Genomic DNA, 26,701 nt, shown 5'->3' with positions numbered 1-26,701 from the left:
GACGCCCCTTCAAAGTCACTACCGCATCCGCTTCCACTGCCTCCCCTGGCAACGGGTTCCAGGCACCCACTACTCTCTGTGTAAAAAATCTGCCTCGTACATCTCCTTTAAACCTTGCCCCTCGCACCTTAAACCTGTGCCCCCTAGTAATTGACTCTTCCACCCCTGGGAAAAAGCTTCCGATAATCCACTTTGTCCATGCCTCTCATAATCTTGTAGACTTCTATCAGGTCACCCCCAACCTCCATCTTTCCAATGAGAACAAACCACGTTTCTCCAACCTCTCCTCATAGCCAATGCCCTCCATACCAGGCAACAACCTGGTAAATCTTTTCTGTACCCTCTCCAAAGCCTCCACATCCTTCTGGTAGTGTGGCGATCAGAATTGAACACTATATTCCAAGTGCGGCCTAACTAAGGTTCTATAAAGCTGCAACATGACTTGCCAATTTTAAACTCAATGCCCCGGCCGATGAAGGCAAGCATGCCATATGCCTTCTTGACTACCTTCTCCACCTGCATTGCCACTTTCAGTGACCTGTGTATCTGTACACCCAGATCCCTCTGCCTATCAATACTCTTAGGGGTTCTGCCATTTACTGTATATTTCCTATCCGTATTAGATCTTCCAAAATGCATTATCTCACATTTGTCCGGATGAAACTCCATCTGCCATCTCTCCGCCCAAGTCTCCAACTGATCCAAATCCTGCTGTATCCTCTGATGGTCCTCATCGCTATCCGCAAATCCACCAACCTTTATGTCGTCCGCAAACTTACTAATCAATCCAGTTACATTTTCCTCCAAAAAAAAATATATAAATAAATGGGGGGGACAGCCCACCTGGGGGACGCAGCAGTGGCCGTGTCTCTGGAGCAGAGTCCGGCCCTGTAACTCAGAGGGCTAAGGAAAGGAGGAGGAAGGCAGTATTAATCGGGGACTCAACAGTAAGGGGGTCGGACAGGCGTTTTTGCGGAGGCAGACGGGAGTCTCGGATGGTGGTCTGCCTCCCTGGTGCCGGGATCCAGGATGTCTCTGATCGCGTCCCAGATATCCTGAAGTGGGAGGGAAAGGAGCCAGAGGTCGTGATACATATTGGTACCGCTGACATAGGTAGGAAGACGGAAGGGGTCATGAAAAGAGAATATAGGGAGTTATGTAGACAGTTGGGAAGGAGGAACGCAAAGGTAGTAATCTCAAGATTGCTGCCTGTGCCACGGGAAAGTGAGAGCAGGAATGGAGTGAGGTGGAGGATGAATGCGTGGCTGAGGGACTGGAGCAGGGGGGCAGGGATTCAGGTTCCTGGATCATTGGGACCTCTTTAGGGGCAGGTGTGACCTGTACAAAAAAGACGGGTGGCACTTGAATCCCAGGCGGACCAATATCCTGGCAGGAAGGTTGGCTAAGGCTACTGGGGAGAGTTTAAACTAGATAGGTTGGGGGGTAGGAAATCGTTATGAGGTGACTGAGAGTGAGGAGGTTAGCCCGCAAATAGAGAAGGACTGTAGACAGGGTAAGAGGGAGAATAGACGGGTGATGGAGAAGGGGAGAGCTCAGATCAAAGGTTTGAGATGGTCTATTTTAACGCCAGGAGTGTAGTGAATAAAGTGGTTGGGGGGGGGAGGGAGGGAGGGAGAGAGAGAGAGAGAGAGAGAGAGAGAGAGGGAGAGGGAGAGGGAGAGGGAGAGGGAGAGGGAGAGGGAGAGGGAGAGGGAGAGGGAGAGAGAGAGAGAGAGAGAGAGAGAGAGAGAGAGAGAGAGGCACTGCTGATTAGGGATAGTGACACAGCTGTCGAGAAGGTGGAAACCGTGGAGGGATTGTCTACGGAGTCTCTGTGGGTGGAAATTTGGAGCAGGAAGGGGTCAATAACTTTGCTGGGTGTTTTCTACAGGCCGCCCAATAGTAACAGGGATGTTGAGGAGCAGATAGGGAAACAGATCCTGGAGAGATGTAGAAATAACAGGGTTGTCGTGATGGGAGACTTCAATTTCCCAAACATCGATTGGAATATCCCTAGGGTAAGGGGTTTGGATGGGAAGGAGTTTGTTAGATGTGTTCAGGAGGGTTTCCTGACACAGCATGTGGATAAGCCTACAAGAGGAGAGGCTGTACTCGATCTGGTACTGGCTAATGAGCCTGGACAGGTGTCAGATCTCTCAGTGGGGGAGCATCTTGGGGATAGTGATCATAACTCTATCTCCTTTATGCTAGCATTGGAAAGAGATAGGATCAGGCAAGCTGGGAAAGTGTTTATCTGGAGTAAGGGGAAATATGAAGCCATCAGGCAGGAGATTAGAGGCGCAAATTGGAAGGAGGCATTCTCGAGTAAAAGTACCGAAGTAAGGTGGCAGATTTTCAAGGAATGTTTGTCTGGAGTTCTGCATGACAACGTTCCGATGAGACAGGGAGGTGCTGGTAGGTTACGGGAACCGTGGTGCACGAAAGCTGCGCTGAACCTAGTCAAAAAAAAAGGAAAGCATACAAAAGGTTCAGAGAGCTAGGCGATGATAGGGATCTAGATGAGTATACGGCTTGTAGGAAGGGACTTCAGAAATTAGGAGAGCCAGAAGGGGCCACGAGAAGGCCTTGGCAGGTAAGATTAAGGAGAACCCGAAGGCGTTCTATAAATATGTGAAGAGTAAAAGGATGAGATGTGAAGGAATAGGATCTATAAAAGGTGAAGGTGAGAAAGTCTGTACAGAACCGGAAGAAATAGCAGAGGTGCTTAATGAATATTTTACCTCAGTATTCACGGTGGAAAAAGACCTGGGTGGTTGTACTACAGGATTGAGGCAGACTGAAAAGATTGAGTATGTGGACGTTAAGAAAGAGGATGTGTTGGAAATTTTGAATAGTATCAAGATAGATAAGTCGCTGGGACCGGATGGGATGTACCCCAGGTTACTGTGGGAGGCGAGGGAAGAGATTGCAGAGCCTCTGGCGATGATCTTTGCGTCGTCCATGGAGACGGGAGAGGTTCCAGAGGATTGGAAGATTGCGGATGTGGTTGCTATATTCAAGCAAGGGTATAGGGATAGCCCAGGAAATTACCGATCGGTGAGTCTACCCTCAGTGGTTGGTAAGTTGATGGAGAAGATCCTGAGGGACAGGATTTATGAACATTTAGAGAAGTTCAGTATGCTCAAAAGTAGTTAGCAAGGCTTTGTCAAAGGCAAATCGTGCCCTACGAACCTGGTGGAGTTCTTTGAAAATGTGACTATACACACTGATGAAGGAAAAGCGGTAGATGTGGTTTACATGGACTTCAGCAAGGCGTTCGATGAGGTCCCCCATGCAAGACTTCTCGAGAAAGTGAGAGGGCATGGGATCCACGGGGTTGTTGCCTTGTGGATCCAGAACTAGCTTGCCTGCAGAAGGCAGAGAGTGGTTGTAGATGGGTCTTTTTCTGAATGGAGGTCGGTCACCAGTGGAGTGCCCCAGGGATCTGTTCTGGGACCCTTGATGTTTGTCATTTTCATAAATGACCTGGATGAGGAAGTGGAAGGATGGGTTGGTAAGTTTGCCGACGACACGAAGGTTGGTGGTGTTGTGGATAAGTTGGAGGGATGTCAGAAGCTGCAGCGCGACATAGATAGGATGCAAGACTGGGCGGAGAAGTGGCAGATGGACTTCAACCCAGATAAATGTGTAGTGGTCCATTTTGGCAGGTCAAATGGGATGAAGGAGTATAATATCAAGGGTAAGACTCTTAGCAGTGTGGAGGATCAGAAGGACCTTGGGGTCCGGGTCCATAGGACTCTAAAATCGGCCTCGCAGGTAGAGGAGGTGGTTAAGAAGGCGTATGGTGTGCTGGCCTTCATCAATCGAGGGATTGAGTTTAGCAGTCGGGAGATAATGGTGCAGCTTTATAAGACCCTCGTCAGACCCCACTTGGAGTACTGTGCTCAGTTCTGGTTGCCTCATTACAGTAGGGATGTGGAAATGATTGAAAGGGTGCAGAGAAGATTTACAAGGATGTTGCCTGGATTGGTTGGCATGCCTTATGAGGATAGGCTGAGGGAGCTCGGTCTTTTCTCCTGGGAGAGACGAAGGATGAGAGGTGACCTGATCGAGGTGTACAAGATGTTGAGAGGTATAGATCGGGTGGATTCTCGGAGGCTCTTTCCCAGGGCTGAAATGGCTGCTACGATAGGACACAGGTTTAAGGTGCTGGGGAGTAGGTACAGAGGAGATGTCAGGGGTACGTTTTTCACTCAGAGGGTGGTGGGTGAGTGGAATCGGCTGCCGTCAGTGGTGCTGGAGGCAAACTCGATGGAGTCTTTTAAGAGACTTCTGGATGAGTACATGGGACTTAATAGGATTGAGGGTTATAAGCCTATATATAAGCCTGGGTAGGTAGGGACATGACCAGCGCAACTTATGGGCCGAAGGGCCTGTTTGTGCTGTATTTTTTCTATGTTCTATATTACAAACAGCAAAGGTCACTGAGGAACGCCAATTGTCCCAACCCTCCATTCAGAAACGCACCCTTCTACTGCTACCCTCTGTCTTCTTTGACCGAGGGATTCCACAGTCTAAACCTACTTAGTACCGTACAATTTCTCACTCTAATGCGATGTCTCTCCCAATCTTTCATTTCGCTTTTCCCTTGTAATGTTAATCCTGGTACCCATCACCTTGCCAAAATTTAAACTTTCCACAATAGCACTTGCAAAACTGCGAAGGCATCGGTCACAATCCTATTTAGGTGCAACCCATCTGGCCTATACAGGACCCACCTGCTCCAGAACCTGTCCCAATGTGTCAAGAGTCTGAAGCCCTCCCTCTTCCACCATCTCAGCATCCATTCATCTATTTTGTCCTCCTATTTTGATATTCATTAGCAAGTGGTGGTAGAGTAATCGGCAGACTAGAATTTTCCCTAGCTTTCTAAAATCATAGAAAGCCTACATTGTAGAAGGAGGCCATTCGGCCCATCGAGTCTACACCAACCACAATCCTACCCAGGCCCTACCCCCATATCCCTACATATTTACCCGCTAATCCCTCTAACCTACCCATCTCAAGACACCAAGGGGCAATTTTAGCATGGCCAATCAACCTAACCCGCACATCTTTGGACTGTGGGAGGAAACCGGAGCACGCGGAGGAAACCCACGCAGACACAAGGAGAATGTGCAAACTACACAGACAGTGACCCAAGTCGGGAATCGAACCCAGGTCCCTGGAGCTGTGAAGCAGCAGTGCTAACCACTGTGCTACCGTGCCGCCCCTCTTGTAGAATCTCATCTCTCTTTCTACCCATGTCATCAGTCCCAGTCCATGAGAATGCTCTATCACTGCTCAGTAGTGAGCACCAGTAAGTAATTTTTCCATTCAGATTCTCGCCTGTGGTTATGTTTCCCTTAACTAAAAGGATCTCCCATCAATATTACTTTTCCAATCTTTCCACTCTTTGCAGTTGAGCTACCCATGGTGCCTTGAAATCAGTTCTGGCTGCACTCATCGGAATAATCACTCTTCAATATTCAGCCTGTGGGCTTCCTACCTTCTTGTCTCCATCCTCATCGACAGTGTTGGAATCCTTCTCTGCAGCTGGGAGATGCACAACACATTGTATCAGCTGCAAGACTAAGGCCGTCACCATCTGAATAAAGAGTGGCTCTCCATCCATATCACTGCTGTTTAATCTGTTTAATAAAACATGAACAGACATCAGGGCTCATGTCACTGACTTCGCTAATGCATTTAAGATTCTCCTCCCTCAGTTAAAGCTACAACATATGTCCTGGGGCACTTCAAAATTATATTTCTGTGTCATAATGGATTAGACAGCATCCTTTCACTGTTGCAAATTGAGTTTAAATCTCCTACATCTGATGGTTGCAAAGATCCTACACGAAATGAGTTTGGGTTGTCTGTATTTGCCAAAGTACAAACCTGCTCTGAATAAAGATTAAATGGACAATGTAAAGAAGAGGCCACAGGGTGGCTGGGATGGGAAGGAAAGGAAATCTGACATTAGAACAAAAGACGATAAGAAATAAGAGCTGGAGCAGGCCATTCGCTCCCTCAAACCTACTCCGCCATTCAATAAGAGCTGGCTGATCTTCTATTTCAACATCATTTTCCTGCACTAACCCCATATCCAATGATGTTTTTAATATGTAGAAATCTATCAGTCTTGAACATACTCAATGACTGAACCTCCATAGCCCTTTGAGGGAAAGAATTCCAAAGATTCACCACCATCTGAATGAAATTCCTCCTCATCTCAGTCTTCAATGGCCTGCCCTAATTCTGAGACTGTGACCCCTGGTTTGGGATATCCCAGCCAAGGGAAGCATCCTTCCTGCATTTACCCTGTCCAGCCCTGTACAAGCGTGTTTCAATTAGCTCACCTCTCATTTTTTTAAACTCGAGAATAAAGTCCAGTCTACCTAATTATTCCTCAAAGGACAATCCCTCCATCCCAGGAATTAATTCAGTGAACCTTTGTTGCACTCCCTCCAAGGCAAGTATACCTTTCCTTAGGTAAAGAGACTAAAATTGCACACAATAACACAGATGCAGTCTCACCAATGCTCTATCCAATTGCAGTAAGACAGCTTTACTCCTATACACAAATCCTCTTGCAATAAAAGGTCACACACATCAGTTACACAAAAAGTGAATCGCGTTACCTGAAATTTCTTAGACTCCTCTTACTTGTTGGGAGTTTTGCAAGCGAGGCAAACATCTCTTCTAATATCAACTGTCTGTGCTTCTCATACCTTGAGAACACCTGTCAAAAGTTCCAAAAAAATTCTTCAGCTGGTTGATGGATTTTATAAAAAAGGATAAGAAACATTTACGATATTAAACAGAGAAATAGCCCATACTGTGGCATGCCTACCAGGCTGTTGCATACCTTATTACAGGGCAGACCAATCAGCACTGTAGCTGGATATGCAAATGACATACATCTCAGGGCTGAACTAATTTCAGATTAAACATTTTAAAAACTTACATTTACAGAGCGTCGTTCACAATTATCAGATGGCTGTCAAACTGCTTTACAATTTAATTACTTTTGTGGTTCTATCCCTGATGTTTATTTTTATTCAATGGATTTGGGCGTCGCTGGCGAGACCAGCATTTTATTGCCCATCATAAATTGCTCTGGAAAAAGTGGTTCTTGAACCGTTGTAGTCCATTTGCTGTAGGAACACAGACAGTGTTGGTAAGGTGTTTTCAAAATCCTTAAGGGGGAGGGGGACCAGCCCCAAGTTGTGGTTCACATAGGCACTCAAGATACAGGTAGGAAAAGGGATGGGGATGTAAGGCAGAAATTCAGGGAGTTAGGGTGGAAGCTTAGGGCGAGAACAAACAAAGTTGTTATCTCTGGTTTGTTACCCGTGCCACGTGATAGTGAGGAGAGGAATAGGGAGAGAGAGCAGTTGAACACGTGGTTACAGGGATGGTGCAGGAGGGAGGGATTAAGATACCTGGACAATTGGGGCTCTTTCTGGGGTAGGTGGGACCTCTACAAACAGGATGGTCTGCACTTGAACCAGAGGGGTACCAATATCTTTGGGGGGAAATTTGCTAATGCTCTTCGGGAGGGTTTAAACTAATTCAGCAGGAGGGTGGGTACCTGAATTGTAGCTCCGGTGTACAGGAGGTTGAGAGTAGTGAGGTCATGGATGAGGGTTCAGAGTCGCAGGAGTGTACTGGCAGGCAGGAAGGTGGTTTGAAGTGTGTATACTTCAACGCCAGGAGCATCCGGAATAAGGTGGGTGAACTTGCAGCATGGGTTGGTACCTGGGACTTCGATGTTGTGGCCATTTTGCAGACATGGATAGAGCAGGGACAGGAATGGTTGTTGCAGGTTCCAGGGTTTAGATGTTTCAGGGAAGGTGGTAAAAGGGGGGGAGGTGTGGCATTGTTAGTCAAGGACAGTATTACGGTGGCAGAAAGGACATTTGATGAGGACTCGCCTACTGAGGTAGATTGGGCTGAGGTTAGAAACAGGAAAGGAGAGGTCACCCTGTTGGGAGTTTTTTATAGACCTCCGAAAAGTTCCAGAGATGTAGAGGAAAAGATTGCAAAGATGATTCTGGATAGGAGCGAAAGTAACAGGGTAGTTGTTCTGGGGGACTTTAACTTTACAAATATTGACTGGAAAAGCTATAGTTCGAGTACTTTGGAGGGGTCAGTTGTTGTCCAATTTGTGCAGGAAGGCTTCCTGACGCAGTATGTAGATAGACCAACAAGAGGCGAGGCCACATTGGATTTGGTACTGGGTAATGAACCAGGCCAGGTGTTAGATTTGGAGGTAGGTGAGCACTTTGGTGACAGTGACCACAATTCGATTATGTTTACCTTAGCAATGGAAAGGGATAGGTATATACCAAAGGGCAAGAGTTATAGCTGGGGGAAAGGAAATTATGATGCAATTAGGCGAGATTTCGCTGGCATAGGTTGGGGAAGGAAACTGCAGGGAATGGGCAAATTGTAATGTGGAACTTGTTCAAGGAACAGCTACTACGCGCGTCCTTGATAAATATGTACCTGTCAGGCAGGGAGGAAGCAGACATGTGAGGGAACCGTGGTTTACTAAGGAGGTTGAATCTCTTGTGAAGAGGAAGAAGGAGACTTATGTTAAGATGAGACGTGAAGGCTCAGTTAGGGCACTTGAGAGTTACAAGTTAGCCAGGAAGGACCTAAAGAAAGAGTTAAGAGCCAGGAGGGGACATGAGAAGTCTTTCATAGAATCATAGAAACCCTACAGTGCAGAAGGAGGCCATTCGGCCCATCGAGTCTGCACCGACCACAATCCCACCCAGGCCCTACCCCCACATATTTACCCGCTAATCCCGCTAACCTACGCATCTCAGGACTCTAAGGGGCAATTTTTAACCTGGCCAATCAACCTAACCCGCACATCTTTGGACTGTGGGAGGAAACCGGAGCACCCGGAGGAAACCCACGCAGACACGAGGAGAATGTGCAAACTCCACACAGACAGTGACCCGAGCCGGGAATCGAACCCAGGACCCTGGAGCTGTGAAGCAGCAGTGCTAACCACTGTGCTACCGTGCCGCCTGTCTTTGGCAGGTAGGATCAAGTAAAACCCTAAAGTTTTCTATAGGTATGTCAGGAGTAAAAGAATGATGAGGGTAAGATTAGGGCCAGTCAAGGACAGTAGTGGGAAGTTGTGCGTGGAGTCTGAAGAGATAGGAGAGGCACTAAATGAACATTTTTCGTCGGTATTCACACAGGAGAGGGACAGTGTTGTTGAGGGGAGTACTGAGATGCAGGCTGTTGGACTGGACGGGATTGAGGTTCATGAGGAGGAGGTGTTAGCAATTCTGGAAAGGGTAAAAATAGATAAGTCCCCTGGGCCGGATGGGATTTATCCTAGGATTCTCTGGGAGGCTAGAGGGGAGATTGCAGAGCCTTTGGCTTTGATCTTTGTGTCGTCATTGTCGACAGGAACAGTGCCAGAAGACTGGAGGATAGAAAATGTTGTCCTCTTGTTCAAGAAGGGGAGTAGGGACAACCGTGGTAATTATAGACCGGTGAGCCTTACTTCTGTTGTGGACAAAGTTTTGGAAAGGATTATAAGAGATAGGATTTATAATCATCTAGAAAGGAATAATTTGATTAGGGATAGTCAGCATGGTTTTGTGAAGGGTAGGTCGTGCCTCACAAACCTTATTGAGTTCTTTGAGGTGACCAAAGAGGTGGATGAGGGTAAAGCGGTTGATGTGGTGTATATGGATTTCAGCAAAGCGTTTGATAAGGTTCCCCATGGTAAGCTTTTGCAGAAAATACGGACACATGGGATTGAGGGTGATTTAGTGGTTTGGATCAGGAATTGGCTAGCTGTAAGAAAACAGAGGATGGTGGTTGATGGGAAATATTCATCCTGGAGTTCAGTTACTAGTGGTGTACCACAAGGATCTGTTTTGGGGCCACTGCTGTTTGTCATTTTTATTAATGACCTGGATGAGGGCATAGAAGGATGGATTAGTAAATTTGCGGATGACACTAAAGTCGGTGGAGTTGTAGACAGTGCGGAGGGAAGTGGCAGGTTACAGAGGGACATAGATAAGCTGCAGAGCTGGGCTGAGAGGTGGCAAATGGAGTTTAATGCGGAAAAGTGTGAGGTGATTCACTCTGGAAGGAGTAACAGGAATACAGAGTACTGGGCAAATGGTAAGATACTTGGTAGTGTGGATGAGCAGAGAGATCTCGGTGTCCATGTGCATAGATCCCTGAAAGTTGGCACCCAGGTTGATAGGGTTGTTAAGAAGGCGTACAGTGTGTTAGCTTTTATTGGTAGAGGGATTGAGTTTCGGAGCCAGGAGGTCATGTTGCAACTGTACAAAACTCTGGTGCGGCCGCACTTGGAGTATCGCGTACAGTTCTGGTCGCCGCATTATAGGAAAGATGTGGAAGTGTTGGAAAGGGTGCAGAGGAGATTTACCAGGATGTTGCCTGGTATGGTGGGAACATCGTATGAGGAAAGGCTGAGGGACTTGAGGTTGTTTTCGTTAGAGAGAAGAAGGTTAAGAGGTGACTTAATAGAGGCATACAAGATGATCAGAGGATTAGATAGGGTGGATAGTGAGAGTCTTTTTCCTCGGATGGTGATGGCTAGCACGAGGGGACATAGCTTTAAATTGAGGGGTGAGAGATATAGGACAGATGTTAGAGGTAGGTTCTTTACTCAGAGAGTAGTAAGGGCGTGGAATGCCCTGCCTGCAGCAGTAGTGGACTCGTCAACATTAAGAACATTCAAATGGTTATTGGATAAACATATGGATGATATTGGAATAGTGTAGATTAGAGGGGCTTTAGATTGGTTTCACTGGTCGGCGCAACATCGAGGGCTGAAGGGCCTGTACTGCGCTGTAATGTTCTATGTTCAGTAGTTATGACCCAACGATAGTGAAGGAACGGCGTCATATTTCCAAGTCAGGATGGTAAGTGGCGTTACCATTCTTGTGCTTTTAAATCTATTCAAAGCCTATTCCATTTAGCACGGTGGTAGTGCCACACACCACAACGGAGGATATCCTCAATGTGAAGACAGGACTTTGTCTCCACAGGCAGTGTGCTGTGGAGACGGCTGCCAATATTGTCATGGACATCTGCGGCAGGCCGGTTGGTGAGGGTGAGGTCAATTTTATTCTTTTCTAAGAGTGGTTCCTTCATCACCTCCCACAGTCCCAGTCTAGCAGCGATGTCCTTTAGGATCCTGCCAGCTCGGTCTGTGGTGGTGCTACCGAGCCAATCTTGGACATTGAAGTCCCCATCCGTACATTCTATGACTTTACCACCCTCAGTGCTACCTCCAAGTTGTGTTCAATATGGAGGATATGACCAATCCATGACCTGAGCTACTACCATGCCGCCATCTCTGCTGGGTCTATCCTGCTGGTGGGACAGCACATGCCGAGGAATGGTGGTGGTGGTGCCTGGGACATTGTAAGGCATGATTCTAAGAGGATGACTATGTCAGGCTATTGCTTGACTAGTCTGTGAGACGGCTCTTCCAATTTTGGCACTAGCCCCCAGACATTAATAAGGAGGAGTTTGCAGAGTCTGAAAGGGTTGAGTTCACATAGAAACATGCATAGAAACTGGAAGCAGGAGTAGGCCATGCGGCCCTTCAAGCCTGCTCCGCCATTCATTTTCACCACATCTGATCATCAAATTCAATATCCTGATCCCACTTTCTCCTCATATCCCTTTAGTGCCAAGAGCTATATCAATTTCTTCTTGAAATCACACAATGTTTTGTCCTCAACTACTTCCTGTGGTAATAAATTCCACACATTCACCACCCTCTGGGTGAAGAAATTTCTCCTCACCCCAGTCCTAAAAGATTTACCCCTTTTCCTCAAACTATGACCCTTAGTTCTGGAATCCCCCACCATCGGGAACATCCTTTCTGAATCTATCCTGTCTCATACTGTTAGAATTTAAGCTTCCATAATATCCTATCTCACTTTTCTGCACCCCTAGGAAAATATAATCCTAACTGACTCAATCTCTCCTCCTATGACAGTCCACCCACCCATCCCAGGAACCAGCCTGGTAAACCTTTGCTTGCTGCACTCCACTATAGCAAGGACATCCTTCCTCAGATAAGAACCAAAACTGCTCTTTAACTTTAGATAATAATGTGCTACATGTGACCTTGTCGAAAGCCTTCTGAAAGTCTGAATAAACCACATCCACCAGTTCTCCGTAGTCAGGTCTACTAGCTACATCCTCAAAAAATTCCAACAGATTCATCAAGCATGATTTCCATTCCGTAAATCCATGCTAAATTATCCATAGAATCCCTAGAGTACAGAAGGAGGCCATTCAGCCCATCGAGTCTGTAACGGCCACAATCCCACCCAGGCCCTATTCCTGTAGCCCCGCATATTTACCCTGACACTAGGGTCAATTTAGCATGGCTAATCCACCTAACCTGCACATCTTTGGACTGTGGGAGGAAACCAGCGCATCCAAAGGAAACCCATGCAGACACGGGAAGAATGTGCAAACTCCAAACAGACAGTAACCCGAGGCTGGAATAGAACCTGGGTCCCTGGCGCTGTGAGGCAGCAGTGTTAACCACTGTGCCACCATGTCTGATTATACCACTGCTTTCCAAATGCTGTGCTATGAATGGACTCCAGCAACTTCCCCAATACCGACGTTAGGCCTACCCATCCATAGTTCCCTGTTTTCTCTCTACTTCCTGAGGCCTGTGACCAGCGGTGTGCCTCAGGGATCAGTGCTGGGCCCACTGTTATTTGTCATGTATATTAATGATTTGGATGAGAATATAGGGGGCATGGGTTAGTAAGTTTGCAGATGACACCAAGATTGGTGGCATAGTGGACAGTGAAGAAAGTTATCTCCAATTGCAACAGGATCTTGATCAATTGGGCCAGTGGGCCGACGAATGGCAGATGGAGTTTAATTTAGACAAATGCGAGGTGATGCATTTTGGTAGACTGAACCAGGGCAGGACTTAGTCAGTTAATGGTAGAGCGTTGGGGAGAGTTACAGAACAAAGAGATCTAGGGGTACATGTTCATAGCTCCTTGAAAGTGGAGTCACAAGTGGTCAGAGTGGTGAAGGTGGCATTCGGCATGTTTGGTTTCATCGGTCAGAGCATTGAATACAGGAGTTGGGATGTCTTGTTGAAGTTGTACACGATATTGGTAAGGCCACACTTGGAATACTGTGTGCAATTCTGGTCACCCTATGAAAGGAAGGATATTATTAAACTATAAAAAGAGTGCAGAAAAGATTTACTAGGATGCTACCGGGACTTGATGGATTGAGTTATAAGGAGAGGCTGAATAGACTGGGAGTTTTTTCTCTGGAGCGTAGAAGGCTGAGGGGTGACCTCATAGAGGTCTATAAAATCATGAGGGGCACAGATCAACTAGATAGTCAATATCTTTTCCCAAAGGTAGGGGAGTCTAAAACTAGGGGGCATCGGTTTAAGGTGAGGGGGGAGAGATACAAAAGTGTCCAGAGGGGCAATTTTTTCTCACAAAGTGCGGTGAGTTTTGGAATAAGCTGCCAGAGGTAGTAGTAGAGGCAGGTACAATTTTGTCTTTTAAAAAGCATTAAGATAGTTACATGGGTACGATGGGTATAGAGGGATATGGGCCAAATGCGGGCAATTGGGATTAGCTCAGCGTTTTAAAAAAAAAAAGGGTGGCATGGACAAGTTGGGCCGAAGGGCCTGTTTCCATGCCGTAAACCTCGGACTCCCTTTTTGAATAACGGGCTTACATTAGGTACCCTCCAATCTGTAGGAAGCATTCCAGAGTCCAAAAAATTTTGGAAAATGACCAGTGGATCTGCTATTTCCAGGGCCATTTCCTTAAGTACTCTGGGGTGAAGATTATCAGGCCTGGAGGCCTATGCACCTTCAATCTCAATAATTTCCCAAAGTAATTTCCCTATTAATATTGATTTCCTTCAGTTCCTCACTAAACCTTACCTGTCTCAGAACTTCTGGTACATTATTCAAGCCTTCGTTTGAGACTGTTCTGGCTTGATGACAGAAGACAGAGTGGTTGCAGAGGGTTGTTTTTCAAACTGGAGGCCTGTGACCAGTGGTGTGCCTCAGGGATCAGTGCTGGGTCCACTGCTTTTTGTCATTTATTTTAATGATTTAGATGAGAATTTGGGAGGCATGGTCAATTAGTTTGCAGATGACATCAAGATTGTGGCAGTGAAGGTTATCTCAGATTGCAATGGATCTTGATCAACTGGGCCAGTGGGTTGACGAATGGCAGCTAAGTTTAATTTAGATAAATGCAAGGTGATGCAATTTGGTAGACTGAACGAGGGCAGGACTTACTCAGTTAATGTTAGGGTGTTGGGGAAAGTTATAGAACAAAGATCTCAGAGTACAGGTTCATAGCTCCTTGAAAGTGGAGTCACAGGTGGACAGAGTGGTGAAGAAGCCACTCAACATTCTTGGTTTCATTGGTCAGAACATTGAATACAGGAGTTGGGACGTCTTGTTGAAGTTGTACAAGACATTGGTAAAGTTACATTTGGAATACTGTGTGCAGTTCCTGATCACCCTATTATAGAAAGGCTATTATTAAACTAGAAAGTGCAGAAAAGATATACTAGGATGCTACTGGGACTTGACAGTTTTTTGGGTTTTCAGAGGAGACTGGATAGACTGGGACTTTTTTCCCTGAGGTGTATGAGGCGTAGGGGTGATCTTATAGAGGTCTATAAAATAATGAGGGGCATAGATGAGGTAGATGGATAGTCAACATCTTTTCCCAAAGGTAGAAGAATCTAAAACTGGAGGGCATAGGTTTACAGTGAGAGGGGTGATATACAAAAGGGTCCAGAGGGGCAATTTCTTTACACAGAGGATGCGGTGTCTGGAACAAGCTGCCAGAGGTAGTAGTAGAGGCAGGTACAATTTTGTCTTTTAAAAAACATTTAGACAGTTACATGGGTAAGATGGGGATAGAGGGATATGGGCCAAATGCAGGTAATTGGGACTAACTTAATGGTAAAAACCGGACGGCGTGGACAAGTTGAGCCGAAGGGCCCGTTTCCATGCTGTAAACCTCTCTGAATCCACAACAGTTCATCAGAATAGAAGGATAAGTATTGACTAGGACTTCTTTGAAAAAGTGTCTTGGCACTTTTTATGTCCAGTCCAGAGGACAGAAAGGGCCTCCAAAACGCAGTACCCCAACAGTGCAGCATTCCCTCAGTGCTGCACTGGCATTCCTTGATTTGTGTCCTGAAATCTTGGAGTGGGACTTGAACAGGAACCTTCTGACTGAGCAAGAGTGCAATCAACTGAGACATAGCTGAACAAATTCCTGCAAATTGCATCAGATTTATTCATCTGCAGACACATTAAACACAGAAACCATAATTGATTATTTCCAATAACAGCACTTACAGCCGTCACTAGCTTGATGCCGCACAGCTGCAACTCACTAACGTTTTCCACAAAAAAGGGTGTAATTCCCATGGAAGAAACCTGGACATAAAAAAAGATAGTCAATGCATCATTCCAGGAAGACAGGCAGGACAGGGTATACATGGCCAAACAAATAGTCTGGCGCCAAATATTTATCATGTTATAACAAGTGTCCGATTTACTCCATTCTCATCAGTCCTTCCACTGAGGAAATATTACATACTATGGATGAACAAAAAAAAAGAAGAAACGTTGAAACTAAAGAAGACATACTTTAAGTATCAAAAACATAACTTTGCCTCATTATTTACCAGGGAAGTTAGCAACATGGTATATGACATTAGAAGAGGAGATGAAAAATCTCATTAAGGCAGAAGATGTTGATAAACTAATCAAAGTGAAGATATAAAACCCTTACTTCAAATGAATTTGTATCCGGACTTATTAAAAGCAGCTATTTCACAGTGCTACAATGCAGAAGATAATGAATCGTATTTGCCACTAACTGGATGTCGTCATCAAGCCAAAAAGACATTCACACAAATGAGTAATGAGGTACAAATACAGAACATGCTGGATTAATATAGCAAGTCTGGTAGAATCTGTCGGGAGAAAAACACACAACGTTGAGTCCAGAAGGGTCAATGGATTCAAAATGTTAACTGTGCTTCACTCTCCACAGATGCTGCCAGACCTGCTGAATTAATCCAGCATTTCTGTTTGAATTTGAGAAAGGTGGTATTTGAATTTCAGTGCCAGTGTGACGCTGGGGTGCAGGCTATACATCCCAAAGACTGGTTGATCATATCAAACAGCATGTTCCTTCTGCTGTTCCCAACAGGCAAGGTACAGGCCGTACCAGCCTGTGCTTACAAAACTCAAAACAGAGTCCAACATCAGAGCCCACATTTGACAACATTTGCGAAACAATCCCCAGTGTGCTAAAACTTACGCTGACAATGAACAAAGAACAAAGAACAATACAGCACAGGAACAGGCCCTTCGGCCCTCCAAGCCCGCTCCCCGGTCCAGGATTGAATCCTGAATCCAGGATCCCCGCCCAATTTTCCAGCCTATCTACATACCAATATCCTATCCACCGAGCTGTCCCTCACAGCTACGATGCTTTGTTCATTACAACCTATTAACTCACACCAACCCCCCCATTCCAGACCATGTGATCTCCAGGGAGAGGCGAAAACCCAGAGTGAAAAACCCCAGGGCCAATATGGGGAAAAAAAATCTGGGAAATTCCTCTCCGACCCCCTGAGGCGATCGAAACGAGTCCAGGAGATCACAATGGCCCCGATCGGAAAATGCTTCCCAACCCTAGTCGTTTCCACTTCCACGAACACCATATGAATTCCCTGCCCCCGAGACAGGTTCCCAACTATCCGCAGTCTCACTCTGTACTGGCCCAGCAAGATGATCATAGAATGAAGCCTTGAAACGAGAAACCAGGAACAATTAGCCCGCGCCGCTCCCTGGTCCAAACTAGACCACTCTTTTGTATCCCTCCATTCCCACTCCGTTCATATAGCTGTCTAGATAAGTCTTAAACGTTCCCAGTGTGTCCGCCTCCACCACCTTGCCCGGCAACACATTCCAGGCCCCCACGACCCTCTGTGTGAAATATGTCCTTCTGATATCTGTGTTAAACCTCCCCCCCTTCACCTTGAACCTATGACCCCTCGTGAACGTCACCACCGACCTGGGGAAAAGCTTCCCACCGTTCACCCTATCTATGCCTTTCATAATTTTATACACCTCTATTAAGTCTCCCCTCATCCTCCGTCTTTCCAAGGAGAACAACCCCAGTTTCCCCAATCTCTCCTCATAACCAAGCCCCTCCATACCAGGCAACATCCTGGTAAACCTCCTCTGTACTCTCTCCAAAGCCTCCACGTCCTTCTGGTAGTGTGGCGACCAGAACTGGACGCAGTATTCCAAATGCGGCCGAACCAACGTTCTATACATCTGCAACATCAGACCCCAACTTTTATACTCTATGCCCCGTCCTATAAAGGCAAGCATGCCATATGCCTTCTTCACCACCTTCTCCACCTGTGACGTCACCTTCAAAGATCTGTGGACTTGCACACCCAGGTCCCTCTGCGTCTCTACACCCTTTATGGTTCTTCCATTTATCGTGTAGCTCCTCCCTACATTATTCCCACCAAAATGCATCACTTCGCATTTATCAGGATTGAACTCCATCTGCCATTTCTTTGCCCAAATTTCCAGCCTATCTATATCCTTCTGTAGCCTCTGACAATGTTCCTCACTATCTGCAAGTCCTGCCAGTTTTGTGTCGTCCGCAAACTTACTGATCACCCCAGTTACTCCTTCTTCCAGATCATTTATATAAATCACAAACAGCAGAGGTCCCAATACAGAGCCCTGCGGTACACCAGATGAACTTCAGATCATTAGTCGGGCTGTGGTGTGGTGCACCTGCATGCACTGTAGGCTATATATATGAATGCACATTGCCCTGTTCTTTGCAGACAGAACAAACATGTACACACATTGCACCCATTTCACCTGAATAAAATAAGTGATAGCCATTCACTGGTTCATTCCTCAGGGTGATGCCTTGGCCTATTAGAGTTTATTTTATTCATTCAAAGGATATGGGTGCTGCTGGTAAGGCCAGCTTCTATTGCCCATCCCTAACTGCTCGAAAAGGTGGTGGTGGTGAGCTGCCTTCTTGAACTGCTGCAGGTTAAAGCAGCCAGCATAATCAAGAACCCCACACATCCCGGACATTCTCCCTTCTACCTTCTTCCGTTGGGAAAAAGATACAAAAGTCTGAGGTTACGTACCAACTAACTCAAGAACAGTTTCTTCCCTGCTGCTGTCAGACTTTTGAATGGATCTATCTCGCATTAATTTGATCTTTCTCTACACCCTAGCTATGACTGTAACACTACATTCTGCACTCTCTTGTTTCCTTCTCTATGAACCATATACTTTGTCTGTATAGTGCACAAGAAACAATACTTTTCACTGCAGAGTAATATATGTGACAAAATAAATTAAATAAAATCAAAATGTGGTCTAGGTACTGTGTTGTTAGGGAGGGGTTCCAGGATTTGGACCCAGAGACAGTGAAGGAACGTTGATATATTCCCAAGTCATGGAGGGGAACTTCCAGATGGTAGTGTTCCCGTGTATCGGCTGCCCTTGTCCTTTCAGATGAAAGTGGTCATGGGTTTGGAAGCTGCTGTCTAAGGAGCCTTGGTGAGTTCTTGTCAAGTTGACTGATTTCATTTCAAACAATGTTCGGCAGTTAACCGTCAGTCACCATTAACTAGTGCATTTTTCATGGCAATGCCTCTACCAATCAGAAGTTACTTGCCAACCAATCAGCCTCATCTCAAAATTGTTGTTTCCCGTGACATTGGTATTCTTGCGAGATGGAAGATTCAAAGTGTCATTTTTTTCAGCAACACGAGATCAATTAGTTTAATATTGGTAGCAGAAAAGGTATGTTATCCTGCTCAAAGTTGTAATAGAAAACCATCTAGAACCTGAAAATATGTATGCAGTCAGCGTGGATTTGAAAAGGGAAGGTTGTGTTTCACCAACCTTAATTCAAAGAATAAGACAAAAGTAATAAACCTTCAAAACAAGGCATCCCTTGGTTGACATGTCTAAAGTCAGAATATGCAGAGCCAGGGAACAAAGATGGATAACATGATGACCACAAAACAGAAAACAAAGAATGGGCAGATGATGTTAAAGGCAATTACACAGATTGGTAAATGGTGCAAAGTGATGTTTCACATGAATTAATGCTGGGACCACTGTTGTCCACCATTTATGAAAAATTTGGACTCTAATCAGAAGTACAATTTTAAAACTGGTGAAAGATGCCAAATTGAGGGATTTGGTTAAAAAAGGAGCACTGCAGGAAAATCTAAGTAGGCATCAATAAGTTTGCAGATGTGTGTGTAAATTTAAAACATCTTCAAGATAGTTAAGCATGATGGAAAGTAGAGGGTGCGCATAAACAAAGGTTTTCCAAGCTGACAGGCAGAGAATAGTACAGTGCCATAAGAATTCGTACTTGAGCCTCAGCTATTTCCAATCTACATTAATGACTTAGATGGAGAGATAGGAGTAATATATTAAAGTTTGACAATGATACAATGCGAGGTGGAAGTTGTAGGAAGGACACAAATAGGCTGGATGGCCTCTACTTTAACACCAGGAGAATTGCAGGTAAAACGGATGAGTTGAGGGCAATGATTGACACGTGGAAGTGTGATATTTTTGCCATCACAGAGACATGGTTGAAGGAAGGACACAATTGGCAACTCCATATTCTGGGATATAGAATCTTCAGGCGAGACAGAGGAGGAGGTAAAAGAGGAGGAGGCGTTGTATTATTAGGTAAGGAGTCAGTTACTGCAGGAAGGAGAGATGATATCTTGGAGGGGGCATCAAATGAAGCTTTGAGAATACAGCTTAGGAATAAGAAAGAGGCAGTCACACAGTCACGTGTTTATTACAGACCTTCAGATAGTCAGTGGGATATTCAGCAGCAAATATGTGCTCAGTTTGTGGAGATGTGTAAAAACAATAACAACAGGGTTATTATAGAGTCATAGGGGTTTAGGGCATGGAAACAGGCCCTTCGGCCCAACTTGTCCATGCTGCCCTTTTTTTTTAAAACCCCGAAGCTAACCCCTCACCCCTGGAGTGAGGTGGAGGATGAATGTGTGGCTGAGGGACTGGTGCAGGGGGCAGGGATTCAGGTTCCTGGACCATTGGGACCTCTTTAGGGGCAGGTGTGACCTGCACACAAAAAGCGGGTGGCACTTGAATCCCAGGGGGACCAATATCCTGGCGGGAAGGTTGGCTAAGGCTACTGGGGAGAGTTTAAACTAGATAGGTTGGAGGGGAGGGGATCAAGACGAGGTGACTGGGAGCGAGGAAGATAGCTCGCAAACAGAGAAGGGTTATAGACAGTGCAAGAGGGAGGATGGACGGGGGATAGAGAAGGGGAGAGCTCAGACCAAAGGATTGAGATGTGTTTACTTTAATGCCAGGAGTATAGTGAATAAAGGGGATGCGCTCAGAGCGTGGATCGATGCCTGGAAGTGTGATGTGGTGGCCATTACGGAGACTTGGATGTCTCAGGGACAGGACTGGATACTCCAGGTGCCGGGATTCAGATGTTTCAGGAAGGACAGGGAGGGAGGCAAGAGATGGGGTGGAGTGGCACTGCTGATCAGGGATAGTGTCACAGCTGCAGAGAAGGTGTATGCTGTGGAGGGATTGTCCACAGAGTCTCTGTGGGTGGAAGTTCGGAGTGGGAAGGGGTCGATCACTTTGCTGGGAGTTTTCTATAGGCCGCCCAATAGTAACAGGGAGGTGGAGGAGCAGATAGGGAAACAGATCCTGGAGAGATGCAATAATAGCAGAGTTGTTGTGATGGGAGACTTTAATTTCCCAAACATAAATTGGAATATCCCGAGGGTAAGGGGATTGGATGGGGAGGAGTTCATTAGGTGTGTTCAGGAGGGTTTCCTAACACAGCATGTGGACAAGCCTACAAGAGGAGAGGCTGTACTTGATCTGATACTGACGAATGAACCTGGACAGGTGTCAGATCTCTCAGTGGGAGAGCATCTTGGGGATAGCGATCATAACTCTATCTCCTTTATGCTTGCATTGGAAAAAGAGAGGATCAGGCAAGCTAGGAAAGCGTTTATATGGAGTAAGGGGAAATATGAAGACATAAGGCAGCAAATTTGACTGAATTTTTTGGGGAGGTGACCAGGTGTGTAGACGAGGGTAGTACAGTCGATGTAGTTTATATGGATTTCAGCAAAGCCTTTGACAAGGTCCCACATGGGAGACTTGTAAAAAAGGTAAATGCACGTGGGATACAGGGTAATTTGATAAAGTGGATTCAAAATTGGCTCAGTTGTAGGAGACAGAGAGTGATGACAGAAGGCTGCTTTAGTGACTGGAAGCCAGTGTCCAGCGGTGCACCACAGAGATCTGTGTTGCGCACCACAGGGATCTGTGTTGCGCTCCCTATTATTCGTCATTTATATATATGACATTGATGACTATGTGTGTGTGTGGGGGGGGGGTAGGATTAGTAAGTTTGCCAATGACACAAAGATGGGATGGGTGGTTAACAGTGAGGCAGTGTGTCTTGGGCTACAAGATATAGGCAGAATGGTCAAATGGGCGGACAAGTGGCAGATGGAATTTAACCCTGAAAAGTGTGAGGTGATGCACTTTGGAAGGAGTAATTTGACAAGGAAGTACTCAGAATGGTAGGACACTAGGAAGTTCTGTGGAACAAAAGGACCTTGGTGTGTTGGTCCAAAGATCTCTGAACGCAGAAGGGCATGTTGGTAGGGTGGTGAAAAAGACATATGGGACACTTGCCTTTATCAATCGAGGCATAGATTACAAAAGCAGGGAAGTCATGTTGGAGTTGTCTGGAACTTTGGTGAGTCCATAGCTGGAGTACTGTGTGCAGTTCTGGTCGCCACATTATAGGAAGGATGTGATTGCACTGGAGGGGTGCAGAGAAGATTCACCAGGATGCTGCCTGGGATGGAACATTTAAGTTAAGAGAGGTTGGATAAGTTTGGGTTGTTTTCGTTGGAGGGAAGACTGAGGGGCGACCTGATTGAGGTGTTCAAGATTATGAGGGACATGGACAGAGTGGATACGGAGCAGCTGTTCCCTTTAGTTGAAGGGTCAGTCACAAGGGGACATAGGTTCAAGGTGAGTACAGAAGGTTCAGGGGGATCAGAGGAAAACATTTTTTACCCAGAGGATGTGGCTGGTCTGGAATGCGCTGTCTGGAAGGTGGTAGAGGCAGGTTGCCTCACATCCTTTAAAAAAATACCTGGGTGAGTACGTGGCACATCACAACATTCAAGGATACGAGCCAAATGCTGGTAGATGGGATTGGGTGGGAGTTCAGCTGTTTCTAATGTGTCGGTGTGGACTCAATGGGCCGAAGCACCTCGTCTGCGTTATATGATTCCATGAAATAGGCTACAAAGAGATATAGGCAGGTTAATGAGTCGGCAACACGATGGCAGATAGAGTAGAATGTAGGGAAACATGATGCACTTTGGTTATAAGAATAGAAAGGCAGAATATTTTTTAAAACGTTCAGAACTTTAAGTGTTGACATTCAGAGAGAGTTGGGTGTGCTCATACAAAGAATGCAGAAAGTTTGCATGCAAGTGCAGCAAGTAATTAGGAAGGCAAATGGCATGTTGGCCTTTATGATAAGGGGATTGGAGGACAAGCATAAAGAAATATTGTTACAATTGTACAAAGTTTTGTTTGGTGAGATCACATCTGGAATACTGTATGCCTTTTTGGATTCCACATTTAAGAAAGGATACACTTGCTTTGGAGCCAATACAAGAAAGGTTCACTAAATTCATCTTTGGATGTAGGGATTCTCCTTTGACATGAGGCTGAGTAAATGGGGCTTGCGTTTTCAGGAGTTTCAAAGAATGATGGGCAATCTCATTGAAACATACAAATTTCTGAAGGGGCTTGAGTAAGGCAAGGAAGAAAATATCAAGGCAATAAATTTCAATTCCTCTCTGACCACAGGAGAGGTGCCCAAGGACCGGAGGGCAGCCAATGTGGTACCATTATTCAAGAAGGCATAAAGGCTAAACCAGAAAACTACAGGCCTGTCAATCTAACCTCAGTGGTAGGGAAACTATTGGAAGCAGTAGAGTCACAAAATTGATCTGCATTTGGCGATGCAGGGATTAATCACTCACAGTCAGCATTGTTTTGTTATGGGGTACTGAATATAGCCACATTATCCTCACTGTTGTCCAAGGTGACTTCATTAGTAAGTGTGTAGAAGACTTTTTGCCAAAGAAGCAAATCCGCGTGTTTCCCAACTGGAAACCATGGATGAACAGGGATATCCACTGCTTGCTGAAGTCCAGGTCTGCAGCATTCAAATCAGGCGACCCTGACATTTACAACAAAGCCAGATATGATCTAAGGAAATCCATCAAAGATGCCAAAAGACAGTATCAGACCAAGCTAGAGTTCCAGGCTAGCAAGACACAACACGCTACAAGATGAAGGCATGTAAAATCGCCGGCTCCAACGCACCCTTCCCTGAAGAGCTCAATGCATTCTACGCCCATTTCGAGCAAGAGGTCAGCGAGAGCATGTCCTCCACCCTGGAAGCCTCGGATGAACTTGTATCTGAGGTCACCATTGCAAATGTTAAAGCAGCCTTCTTGAAGGTCAACCACGGAATGGGGTACCCGGATGAGCACTAGGATCTTGCGCGGATCAGCTGTCGGGTGTATTCGCAGACATCTTTAACCTCTCTTTACAATAATCTGAGGTCCCTATCTGCTTCAAGGCGGCAATGATCATCCCAGTACCAAAGAAAAACAAAGCAGTGTGCCTTAATGACTATCGGCCGGTGGCTCTGATATCCATCATGATGAAGTACTTCGAAAGGTTAGTCATGGCACGAATCAATTCCAGCCTCCCGGACTGACTGGATCCACTACAGTTTGCCTATCGCCAAAACAGGTCCACAGCAGACGCTATCTCCCTGGCCCTGCACTCAACCCTGGAACAATTAGATAACAAAGACACCTATGTCAGACTCCTATATATTGACTACAGCTCAGTCTTCAACACTGTTATTCCTATGAAACTCATCTCCAAACTCCGTGGCCTGGGCCTCGGCTCCTCCCTCTCTGACTGGATCCTGAACTTCCTAACCCAAAGACCACAATCAGTAAGGATAGGCAACAACACCTCCTCCACGATCATCCTCAACATCGGTACCCCACAAGGCTGTGTTCTCAGCCCCTTACTATACTCCTTATACACCTATTTTGGATACAGTTTTAGATACTGTTGGGGGAGACGACTTACCAGGGGTAAGCCATGGAGTACAGGTCTCTGGCACAGAGTCTGCCCCTGTTGCTCAGGAGGGAAGGGGGGAGAGGAGTAGAGCATTAGTCATTCGGAACTCCATAGTTAGGGGGACAGATAGGAGATTCTGTGGGAATGAGAGGGACTCGCGGCTGGTGTGTTGCCTCCCAGGTGCCGGGGTCCGTGATGTCTCGGATCGTGTTTTCGGGATCCTTAAGGGGGAGGGGTAGCAGCCCCAAGTCGTGGTTCACATCTCCACCCAAGACATAGGTAGGAAAAGGGATGGGGATGTAAGGCAGAAATTCAGGGAGTTAGGGTGGAAGCTTAGAGCTTGTTACCCGTGCCACGTGCTAGCGAGGAGAGGAATAAGGAGAGAGAGCAGTTGAACACGTGGCTACAGGGATGGTGCATGAGGGAGGGATTCAGATACCTGGATAATTGAGGGTCATTCTGGGGTAGGTGGGACCTCTACAAACGGGATGGTCTACACCTGAACCAGAGGGGTACCAATATCCTGGGGGGGAAATTTGCTAATGCTCTTCGGGAGGGCTTAAACTAATTCAGCAGAGGGATGGGAAGCTGAATTGTAGCTCCAGTATACAGGAGGTTGAGAGTAGTGATGTCATGGATAAGGTTTCAATGTCGCGGGAGTGCAGGCAGGAACGTGGTTTGAAGTGTGTATACTTCAACGTCAGGAGCATCCGGAATAAGGTGGGTGAACTTGCAGCATGGGTTGGTACCTGGGACTTCGATGTTGTGGCCATTTTGGAGACATGGATAGAGCAGAGGCAGGAATGGTTGTTGCAGGTTCCAGGGTTTAGATGTTTCAGTAAGACCAGGGGAGGTGTGGCATTGTTAGTCAAGGACAGTATTACGGTGGCAGAAAGGACATTTGATGAGGACTCATCTACTGAAGTTGTATGGGCTGAGGTTAGAAACAGGAAAGGAGAGGTCACCCTGTTGGGGGTTTTCCATCGGCCTCCGAAAAGTTCCAGAGATGTAGAGGAAAGGATTGCAAAGATGATTCTCCAGTCCAACGCTGGCACCTCCACATCAGGAGCAAAAGTAACAGGGTAGTTGTTATGGGGGACTTTAACTTTACAAATATTGACTGGAAAAGCTATAGTTTGAGTACTTTAGATGGGTCAGTTTTTGTCCAAATGTGTGCAGGAGGGTTTCCTGACACAGTATGTAGATAGGCCAAGAGGGGAAGCCACATTGGATTTGGTACTGGGTAATGAACCAGGGCAGGTGTTAGATTTGGAGGGAGGCGAACACTTTGGTGATAGTGACCACAATTCGGTTACATTTACTTTGGCGATGGAAAAGGATAGTTATATACCGCAGGGCAAGAGTTATAGCTGGGGGAAAGGAAATTATGATGCGATTAGGCAAGATTTAGGATGCATAGGATGGGGAAGGAAACTGCAGGGGATGGGCACAATTGAAATGTGGAGCTTGTTCAAGGAACAGCTACTGCGTGTCCTTGATAAGTATGTACCTGTCAGGTAGGCAGCAAGTGGTCGAGAGAGGGAACCGTGGTTTACTAAAGAAGTTGAATCTCTTGTGAAGAGGAAGAAGGAGACTTATGTTAAGATGAAACGTGAAGGCTCAGTTAGGGCGCTTGAGAGTTACAAGTTAGCCAGGAAGGACCTAGAGAGAGCTAAGAGGAGCCAGGAGGGGACATGAGAAGTCTTTGGCAGGTAGGATCAAGGAAAACCCTAAAGCTTTCTATAGGTATGTCAGGAATAAAAGAATGACGAGGGTAAGATTAGGGTCAGTCAAGGACAGTAGTGGGAAGTTGTGCGTGGAGTCCGAAGAGATAGGAGAGGCGCCAAATGAATATTTTTCCATCAGTATTCACTCAGGAAAAAGACAATGTTGTCGAGGAGAATACTAAGATACAGGCTATTGGAGTAGACGGAATTGAGGTTCATGAGGAGGCGGCGTTAGCAATTCTGAAAAGTGTGAAAATAGATAAGTCTCCTGGGCCGGATGGGATTTATCCCAGGGTTCTCTGGGAGGCTAGGGAGGAGATTGCAGAGCCTTTGGCTTTGATCTTTGTGTCGTCATTGTCTACAGGAATAGTGCCAGAAGACTGGAGGATAGCAAATGTTGTCCCCTTGTTCAAGAAGGGGAGTAGAGACAACCCTGGTAATTACAGACCAGTGAGCCTTACTTCTGTTGTGGGCAAACTTTTGGAAAGGATTAAAAGAGAAAGGATTTATAATAATCTAGACAGGAATAATTTGATTAGGGATAGTCAACACGGTTTTGTGAAGGGTAGATCGTGCCTCACAAACCTTATTGAGTTGTTTGAGAAGGTGACCAAAGAGGTGGATGAGGGTA

At 46.0% G+C, this 26,701-nt stretch overlaps 1 protein-coding gene across 10 annotated transcripts in view; it reads right to left on the bottom strand.

Annotated features, from left to right (window-relative positions):
* The window catches only part of LOC144495209 (nipped-B-like protein), a 728,344-nt gene that overhangs the window by 325,152 nt on the left and 376,491 nt on the right, over window positions 1–26,701 (bottom strand). For all 10 annotated transcript variants that reach the window (XM_078215273.1, XM_078215271.1, XM_078215278.1 and 7 more), the window contains 3 exons: window positions 15,413–15,493; window positions 6,645–6,745; window positions 5,510–5,651 (listed from right to left, as the gene is read on the bottom strand). In XM_078215273.1, the coding sequence (XP_078071399.1) occupies window positions 5,510–5,651; window positions 6,645–6,745; window positions 15,413–15,493 (324 nt within the window). The remainder of the gene's footprint in view (window positions 1–5,509; window positions 5,652–6,644; window positions 6,746–15,412; window positions 15,494–26,701) is intronic.

Source organism: Mustelus asterias, chromosome 6 (genome assembly GCF_964213995.1).
Source record: "Mustelus asterias chromosome 6, sMusAst1.hap1.1, whole genome shotgun sequence".
Classification (NCBI taxonomy): Eukaryota; Metazoa; Chordata; class Chondrichthyes; order Carcharhiniformes; family Triakidae; genus Mustelus; species Mustelus asterias.
The sequence above is the reverse complement of the archived record's forward strand: the minus strand, read 5'-3'. Positions and strand labels throughout refer to the sequence as shown.